Raw genomic sequence first — 10,226 nt, 5'->3', positions numbered from 1 at the left:
GTAAAATAGCATGACACGCTTCAAGGACATGACTTCATCCTCCAAATGCACGTCATGGTTGGTGTCATGCATGTATCAACCAGTGAAACAAAGCTCATAAAAAGCATCCCACCTAGGTCACCATGTGATAACGAAATTTTCTTACACAAAAAGGCACAAGCTAGAACACCCAGCCCCATAGACACACCTAGCCCCAAATGAGGAAGATGAGAAGATAACACGATTCTATAACCACAAAAGCTGCATCACAACCTTTTAACTTCTTTTTGTTCCACTCGTGCGATTAAAGACGAACACGTTGACGCACGTCGTCTATCCGTTCTCCTGCAACCCAAAATCCAATTGCCTTGTGGCTCCCACATTAATTAAATAAAAGTTGGCTCCCCGGATATGTACACGAATTATAATAAACCAATGCTTAGGGTCAACTGGAACATCCACTCGGGACAATGCTATTATCTATACCCCTGAAACGCGCATAGAAATTTACATAAGGGACCCTCGATCCGCCGGGTATCTGACTTGAGGCTTGCAGCTAGCCTATGAGGACCACCCATCTCATGGGACTCAACCATACCCGATTTGGATCATGGCATTTGTCATGACACAGTCCCCCTCATGTCCCTCGTTTCTAAAAAAAGGGGCAAAGAAATGATACAAAATACAACAGTGGAATTCATTGTGGAGATTACTTATTTAATAGAATGAATAGGTTTGGATCTGAAATTTTTCCATATTTAAAAAACAGATTGGATTCAAATTGATAGATTCTTAATATGACCCGTATCCAACTTGACCCGTATCTTATCTAATCTAACCCGACTTGTCCCCAAAACTAGAATCCAAGTTCCCATAATATTCAGATCCTCATAAGAAGAATTGCACATCTTCCTAGGAAAGAAAGAAAATTGTAGAACATCGAGGACAAAGAAAAAAGATAGGCAGTTACAGGCCATCGAGAGAATTGAAAGGGGTTCATGTCATTGAATAATTTCTCTAATGAGGGGTTCAAGAGAGTTCACAATGCCTATTTGATGTTCTGTATCAACTACTAAATGCATCTATCATAATGATCAAACAACTATAATTCATCTTGCTTACTGATTAAATCAAGTAGTGGCTTTATCGACATACGGAACTATGGGCATGCCCTTGACTACTCACACGTCCATCCCAATACACTTACGAATCATGAGAAAGGCCCATCTCATTTGTTTACACAAACAAATGGGCCTATCTGCCTCTGTTGATATACAACTGGGGGATTCCAACATGTACCACTACAATACATATAAGCAGGATCTTTTCATGAGAGATTGTCGTGCATGGCACCGGGGATGTTAATAGGCAATCACCATTGCAAAATGTGCAGGTCAAGTATCTATGAACTCCTATTGTTCAAATTAATAGCAGAACACCAACAACAAAACCATGCATATGATAAAGAACGAGGAGATAGAAAATGACCACTCGGGCTGCTTTTCATGTACACAAGGTAAACAAAAAGCAAAAGAAAAGCTTTGCATCTTTCCAAACCAAATAAATCACAAATCGGCAAAAATAACAAATCCACAGAAATGAAGAGGGAACGAAAAAGGGCTGTTTCAGTTGCAGCATAAACTTAAATGCAGACTTGCAAAACCCACTAACACGACTGTTGGTCTTATTTCTCTCTGCCATGGAATAATGCTATTAGACATAGATAGGGATAAAGTTGGTAATAAGCACAGTTACCCGCCAGAGTGAGAGACTGGAGATGTTGTGAACCGGCCATCCTTGAAAGTATGGACATACTGCTGTGGCAATGCATGCTCCACCTGCAATCATCAAAAGCAAAAAATTTCAATTAAGTGACAAAGCGTTTTATTCATTATTATCCACTCCCAAGGTTTTTAAAGGCTGAGATCACCGTCATCTTAGTGGGTGGCCGAGGCTGAGATGAACAGAGATCTTGGTTTATCTCAGCCAATATAGATATAGACAAAAAAAAAAGAGAAAATTCCAAAGAAACTGAGATATTCTGAGATCTCAATACGGTATATCCAATATTACCAACTATTTTAAGGTACTGGTGCTGAAACTTATACTTAAAAAACCTGTTTGAAAAGGCAAAAAGATGAAAAATATTAACTGATAGATTTATGTCGTACCAGCCAATATCTCATGATTTCTTATATCAGCCAAGATATTTGGATCTGAGATAATCTATCTATCTATCTATCTACCTATCTATCTATCTATCTATCTATCTATCGTATCAAGGAGAGGCGCCTGATACGGATACAAACCGACATCTCGACCGGGACAAAACCTTGTCTACTAGTGAACTCTGATGCAGAGATGGCGACAAAACATGACCTCCTTTGATATCAATGCAAATAACAGGAATAATTCCAACAAAGCTGATAACAACCAAATAATGAGCTGCCTCTGAAACTTTTATTTCCTTTTATCAAAGAAATAGTCACTGTAGTTCAGCCTTGGGCTCAGTTTATTAGGAATGAAGATAATGGTTGTTGCTACAAGCTTTCATTAGCTGTTAGAACAGGAAATAAGAAACAGGCAAATAGCAGCAACATTATTTGCTCAGCTGTCATGGAGATCAGACTATAATAATATTAATTTATTGAGATGAATGCTTAAAATGTCCAATTACAGCTGTTATCCCCATTACACAATGGCCGTTATAATGGAACAACAGCTAAATACCAATTATTGTGCGAACCCCATCATATACATTTAAAATATCCCCCATTGCATGATGTGTTAATTTCTAAACTTTAGTAATGACTTGGATCCTTAGATTGGATTTGAGGTCTTTCTAGGATTTCGAGATACAAAATGATTCATTGGTTTCTTATTCCAGATCTTATTTAACTAATCTCTTGCAGGTCCCACAAAGTGCATTCAAAATGGTATGCATGTAAACATCAAACATCCATTTCCTACCTACAGGAATGCCCAATAATAAAGTGGATTAGTCATCCATAGATCGCTTCTTCATAAAAAACACATGTATAACTCGCATTTTTGTAAATGGCAAGTCAGGCAATCACTTGTTCTCCGTGAAGAAGTTACTACAATAGTCAGATCAAACTTTTCTACAAATTGCCATATGGCGGTTCCAAAATGGCACTGAAGCTCCATTTTTGCATGAGAGTCAGTCCATCTGGCTCAAGTACAGGGCTACAGGACCTGACACTAGGTATGCTAATGAGGATAGGAGTTTGTAGTTTTAGAAGTCTATTCTAGCTAAAACAAGTCCTACCCACACTGAATTCTTTTGACATGTTAAACTACCTTTAATTAATGACATGATTAGGCAGCCAAATTTAAGCATACAACCAAGAAAAGAAATATTTTTCCATGTTTCCTTATCTTTCAGAGAGGAATGTGAATATGGGTCATAAATTTGCCTACCTGGTTCAAGGTTCAAGCCAGAAGACAAATGGAGTCAAATCTAATATTCTGTAGAGCTAAAAATAAAATTCTTTCCCAATTCTAGTTTGAAAAACAAAAGCCTGTTTCAGAATGATTTCCTCCATCAAATGCTAGTTTCCATTTACCCTTCCATCTGGAATCCTGGTTCTTTGACCTAGTGCTATTTCTCAGGCCAATGCTATATGGATGAAATAAGGACCATAAGGCTTGTTTATGGTAAAACCCCATAAACATAATTCATCTTGAATCATGTCATAGGCTCGCTTCTAAATCCCATTTTATAATCAATTAGCTACAAAAAAGATGAAAAAAATATAAAAATGTAATGATTTATTAGAGCATGGAAACTCATATTTAAACGATAAAGATGTTGACTCAGCCACTAATACAACATAAGTAATTTCCTAATCAAACATAAATATACTTTAGGAAGGCAAAATCATAAACAAAAGAAACCAAGCCTTCAAGGTAGACAACGACTTCATAAACTACACCATCGTAAAAGAAAAAGGATAGGCAGCAAAATTAACTCCGCTCAGGTCAGATGCATTCATCTGTAAAGTATCAAGTAAAATTCTGCTGAATCGGTGAAGAAAAGGCCAGACTCACTATAATCTAAAATGATATTGCCATGAGGCTTTTCTGGAATTTCTATTTATGTTCGTTTCATGAAGATTGAATTCACATTGCAAGGAAACATAATGCAAACATAATTTGGCTACCAATTTGATTTCAGAAACTAAGCATAAGTCTAAATGTCATAATGTAGCCATATCCAAAGGAGTCATCTTGATGTCCAATAAATTATGCATGCACTCGAGCACATTCTTAAACAAAAAGGAAGCTTTCTATTATCTGATAAATAAGAAGTGAAAACTGAAAGACAAGGTACTCTTACCCAGTCATCATTTGGGCCTGCACCAGGAATCATTACATTAATTTCACTTGATTTAGCTGTTGTTATGGAAGCCTCCAATGAATCTTTGCTTAGGTACAATTGGCAGCCTGATGTGTTGTCTATTGATATTGTCGGTGCTGAACCCTGCACATATATGATAACAATAGCAACAAAGTAAATGAAGCAAAAGATGACAAAATACACAGACTTCTAAACTGTAGATACTCTGTTAGGAAATGCTTCTTTTGAATACTGGGATTGGATCATCAAATAACCAATTCGACTAGGTTCGACTTAAATCACCCACTGTGTGTGTGTATATATATTATGCATGTATGTATATATTCCCATAATATTGATTCACTAAACCAAAACTGGTTCACTAACTTAGATTAGTTTAGAAATTTTATATATGTGGAGATGCTGATCATGTTGTATGCTAGATAATTAAAAATAGCACAAGGGGAGAACGAACTCCTTTGCCTTATATTTTGTTCCCCTTTCTATGAAACATATCTCCATATTCCAAGCCTGAATCCCCGAGCACTTGAACATTGAAGAGTCATGTTTTTAAACCAGAATCTTTGGAACAATTCCAAGATGCTCACATTAAAGCTGTTGTCATAGTCCTATTATGCAGCACAAGCTACAATGACTCCACTTAAAGGGTGTTGGATTGAATGTGTGTGCTGACTTATGCCTTGAATCAAGTCTTTGGAGTGAAATGAGAAGCAGAGCAGCATGGGTGAAAGATTTCATGCCTTTCTCTAGAAAAAAACAAGGAGATAGATACTCCCAGAAAAAAATGAACAGAGCACCTCTTCAGCTCAACCGTTGGTTAAAACAAGGAAAATACTCCGGATGGCTCGTATGCTATATGGCAATTACCTTTTTTAATCGTGGATACCTCAAATAACAGATTCCCACAAATACAAGGTTCTTAGTTCTTTTCTGATTCTATGTTCCAAATCAGAAACAGCAAGATACCTGACATTGCACCTCCACACCATTGCAGTTCACAATCTCGCAAGCTGCGACCACATCCTGAGTCACAATCATGAAGAGGATGTGTTGTTATATTATAACATGATTTTATAATATATAAGCATGTTATGAAGTCCTTTACAAAATGCATGTGGGCACTGACCGTAAACACGATTCCCATTTTGGTGCACTTGTCAACAGTTATATTGTTCACTTTTCCTGCATATTGTGAAATATATGAACCGCATTCAAGACTAGAAACAAAGAAAATAAATACACAGACTATATAATTGTAAAGCTTGAGCTAGAAACAATGAAAATAAATACACAGACTATTAAATCATAAAGCTTGAGATTACCTTTGACTTGCAAAACAGAATCCTTGCACCCAAATACATATACAGATTGTTTTGAGTCACAGTCATCAATTACCAAGTCCTTCTTTCTGATCTGATTTTCAACTGCCCATCTGCCAAAAGATGTTTGAAAAAATGAAGAGTTGCAAAATATTATCAAGATAAGGAAAAGCAAGCCCGATCTTCCAATAAATAAATAAAGTAAACTAAACATTCGAAAGAAAAGTGAAAATTTTCTCACTTGCGACCCATTTGAAGCTCCAATTTCGGAGGTCCTGTTTTAGAAAAGGAAAAGGAACTGGCACGAAAATCTTTTTCAGTCGTACTGACAGCACCAGTTCTATCAGTTCGATTCTTGGTCTTCATGTCATCACTAACCTTCCTCAAACCTGAGCAGCATGACTCTGGATTACACCCTATCCATTTCCCCCAAAATGAAGAACAGAAGTGTGATCCATTGTTTTCAGAAAAAACAAGCACGGATACCTGTAGTCACAGACTTGCCCAAGTTTATTTCCTGAAAGACAGCAGACATCCCTTGTTTAGGTTGCGATGGTGCAGTCTCAGAACTGACAAGAGATGGTGGAGGGGCAGGGGCCTTTGCTGGGGGAGCTTTTGAAGTGGAAGAAGCAGATCTAGGTGCAGAAACAGTTGACCCGGCAGGACCCCAAACAGGGCCCAAAGGATAAAAACCTTTGACATAGTCTCGTAAGCCAGGCAGATAGAGCTCCTTCAATGCTTTTGCCCACTCTACATGGTCTGGATCTTTATTTCTGTATGCCACAAGAACCTGAATTTGAAAGGAGGAAGTTATTCATTGGTTTATGAACTAGTGTAATTCGTAAAATTCTGTATATCTTTCATTGAATTACTCAGATAGTTGGAAACTCAGGATTTAAGATTATATCAAGTGCAAAAGATTGCAATACGACCAAATTCTGCAGGAGCTTCAATTCGAAGCCCTAGGCGGTGCGCCTCTTGGTGCGACCGGCGAGGGAGGTCCAGGCGATGCTAGTGATGTTGCACAGGATGAGGAACTTTGGGTGGGGGGCATCTTCGTGGTGGTGAAACAAGGGAGGCGTCAAATTCGAACCCTAATCGTGGGACGGCACGATGAAAGGACGGAGGGGAGCAGATCTCGATGGAGAGGCGCGGATCATGGCATGGGGCTTCTACTTTCTCATGAGGGCAGCAAAGAATTTCCCACGACAAAGGGGGGCAAAGACGATGAGATGGCCAAAGGCAGTGATGTAGGCCACAATTGACTGTGAATGGAGAAGGGATTTGGGAGGCGGCTGTTGTTGGAGGCTACGAAGACCGGCACTAGTGCAATCGTGAGCAGTAGGGCTTCAATGAAGGGCTGGCAGCCCACTGGCGACTGATGGACATGAGGGGGCGATGGTGAACAAGGGACCCCCCCCCCCCCCCCCTCTCTTTTTTTTTCCTTTTTCTTGGGTGTTAGGTGGGGTGCGGCCAACGGATCTGGAGAGGGTGGTTTGAGGGGTTGCTAGAGCTACAGTGATGGAGCTGCAAGGTACAGTAGTGGTTGTTGATCAAACTGATGCAGGACAAGCTTAGGAGGCAAGGAGAGTAAGATACTTTGTTACCAAATTGACGTAGCATAAAAGAAGAAGAAGAAGGAGAGAGAAAAGAAGAGGAGAAAGAAGAAGAAGAGGAGGGAAGAAAAGTGAGGGAGGAGGAGAAGGCAGGGGGGAGAGGGCAACTCAATATTATCAAATCTCATTAATACAAACTTATATTCTCAATTAAATAGCAATAGATTTATATAGAGCCAAAATCCTACTAAGAGTCTGCATAGAAATAAAATAGTAGAATCCTCATAAAATTCTAGTCCTAGAGCCCACATAAAAAATAAAATTCAATAATTCTCTAATAAAAAAATTCTAATTTCTATAGTTGCATCCAATAGAAGTGCACCTAGATTTTTTATTAGATGGTCCTCCATTACACAATCGTTTGATTTTTGCGTTACAACAAGAAATCAATAATTACAATAGGCTATGGCCCATCTCATGTAACAAACAATGCACATGTTTACCTATATTATCGTATTTACATTAAGACCCTAAACATATAGAAAGATAGACAAAAAGTGTAGCTTCATCTGTCAATGCATAGTATCCATAAAAGAAAGACTTTACACAACAAACCAAGGTAAAAATAAGAACTGATGTTTCAATTAGACCGCCAATCATCTTGGTAAGAAAAAAACTGACATGCTGCAAAGTACTATATATATATATATATATATATATATATATATATATATATATATATATATATAGGTTATAATTATGCATTCAATTAAGCTTACACAAAAAGTCAAAGGATACACCACATATATTACATGCAGCAAATAACAGGTTAATAAACAAGACCTAGGAAAGTATTATCAACTTAGATTACTAGATGCAAAATTGGGCACACTGAAAGGTAAACCAGGCTCCAGTCAAAAAATATAAATTCATAAAATTTTCTAAGATTTTTAATCATTGCCACAGGAAAAATCTTTACTTACCTATTTCAGCAGCAAACAGTAAAAACTCAAACAGATGATATGAATCATTATGCACACTCCAACATTTTTTTAATATCATTTTTCTTTCTAATGGACTACCAAACTATTTGGTCACCTAAATATCCAATGTTGCATGTACCTTGTTGTTGTAGAATTCAGCCATCTGCCAACATTCTTCGACATGTGCAGTTGGAAGACTCATGCCTTCAAGAAAGACAGGGTATTAAGAGGGATGAAAAAAGAACTTGATTCAGGCACTAGCATTTCCAATAACAGGAAAAAGATGATTCACCAACCGCAATCTTTTCCTGAGTAAGCAGTCCATGCCAAAGCTGTAAGACTGTCAGCAGCTGCCTTCAAATGGTTAAAATAATCAGAGCGCCTTCCTTCAGTCAAAGTACTTGCGTTGAGGATCACCTCATTGAGTGGTTTCAGAAACTCTTGCAAGCCCACAGCGTCAGGTTTCTGCAACATCAACAATTGGTCTTGATTAGATTCATAACCACCTACATATAATAGAAAGAAGAAAACAGGAAGAGGCATTCTGATGAATGCTAACTTATCAGCAACTGAAACCGTTTTATGAGAGCAAAAATAATAAGAAAAAACAAGATGAAAGAAACCTATTGAAAAATATCCTAAAGTAAAGCGAACAACAACCTGCAATAAGCATAATAGAGTCCGAAAATGGGTAACTATGACCATCAAGTCTTGTTCAAGTATTTGGAGCTGGCTTCATAAATCCTTATTAGCAAATGAAAGATAAAGTGGCAGATTATAAACTGGAATCTCTTCAATGAGGAATTGAGAAGATAAATGTGATTCCAGCTGATTTTAGATCAAGCTTGCAGTATTAGTATATCTGCATGTTGTCTACACTGAATGGCGTCATCCTCCATTAAAAGTGTGAGGGAACGCCAAATTTTGGGTACAATTAAGCAACAACCTATGGAAATCGTACACAATTTCGAAAATCTAGTTGCAAGAGAAGGTATACGTTTGCAATCAACCATTGGTTAAGATATATAAAAATGATTCGATGTGCCCTTGCATTTTAACAAGCCGATCCAAATCTCAAGCATTAATGGAATCACTCGGCACTGACCTTCGATTAAAAAAATGCGCAATAAAACGAAAAAAAACAGATAATTCAGTGATCGATCATCGAAATGAACTGCTCTCTTGTTTAAATTGTTCAGTGCCCCTTGCTAATCGCTTCCAAACCATTTTCATCACCAGATAACAAATCACGTAAATCTAATGCATGGCCGATGCTCCGGCATTACAGAACATAGAAAAGCAACCACAGATCATCGGGAAAATGCCACAATAACGTGGAGATCGGATCGAATGACCAACCTGGCATTGCTTGGCCTTGACGAGGAGGTCCTTCTGAACCGCGAACGCCTCCTCCACTATCTTGGTCACTTCATGGACCTGCCCGCCGATCTTCCCCGCGGCCGCGGAGACCCGGGCGAGGGGTCCGGACATGAGGTCGTCGATCGCCGATATCGCCGGATCTGCGGCCGCCGCGTCGGCGAGATCGAAGGATGTGCCTGCGGAGCGGGATCCGGCGGCGCCGAGCGCCTCCAGGCGCGCGACCGCGGCCTCCAGCCTACCCAGCAGCTCCTTCTCCATTCCTAGGGTTAGAAGACTCGCGCGCACCTCGCCTTCTCCCGCTCCCTTATAGAGCCCACTGGTTTCCACCGTGTTCCCTTTAATTCGCGATGATGAGATCAAAAGACTAATGGCTCGGCGGTTGGCTCGCCGAAAGGCGAAAGGAGCACCGCCCCCTGATAGCTCTGAGACATCCATCACCTTTTTCTTTATTTTATGTTGATTTCGATTTTTGAAAATCCGTTATAATTATTTTAATGCGAATAATATGTCTAAGGTTTTGCTACCCACCCACATGCACGTGATTTCTTAGAGAGAAAAATGATTGCAATTGCATGGGTATGAATATTTTAAATTTAATTTAATAGATATATCTTTGTTTGAGTTCATG

At 38.8% G+C, this 10,226-nt stretch overlaps 1 protein-coding gene across 1 annotated transcript; it reads right to left on the bottom strand.

The window, feature by feature from the left end:
* Positions 1–1,456: 1,456 nt before the first annotated feature.
* On the bottom strand, positions 1,457–10,025 carry CAP1 (cyclase associated protein 1). Its single transcript, XM_039127597.3, has 10 exons — positions 9,578–10,025; positions 8,515–8,683; positions 8,358–8,422; positions 6,166–6,469; positions 5,921–6,068; positions 5,683–5,792; positions 5,487–5,542; positions 5,327–5,383; positions 4,340–4,483; positions 1,457–1,817 (listed from the first exon to the last, which is right to left on the bottom strand). The coding sequence occupies exons 1-10, from the start codon at positions 9,854–9,856 to the stop codon at positions 1,731–1,733; spliced, it is 1,419 nt and encodes a 472-aa protein (XP_038983525.3). The 5' UTR covers positions 9,857–10,025; the 3' UTR covers positions 1,457–1,730.
* Positions 10,026–10,226: the final 201 nt, after the last annotated feature.

The sequence above is a fragment of the Phoenix dactylifera genome, chromosome 7, assembly GCF_051530095.1.
Source record: "Phoenix dactylifera cultivar Ajwa chromosome 7, Ajwa_hap1_PhDact_Kaust_v1.1, whole genome shotgun sequence".
Lineage (NCBI taxonomy): Eukaryota > Viridiplantae > Streptophyta > Magnoliopsida > Arecales > Arecaceae > Phoenix > Phoenix dactylifera.
Note: the sequence above shows the minus strand (reverse complement) of the source record. Positions and strands in the feature narration are given on the sequence as shown.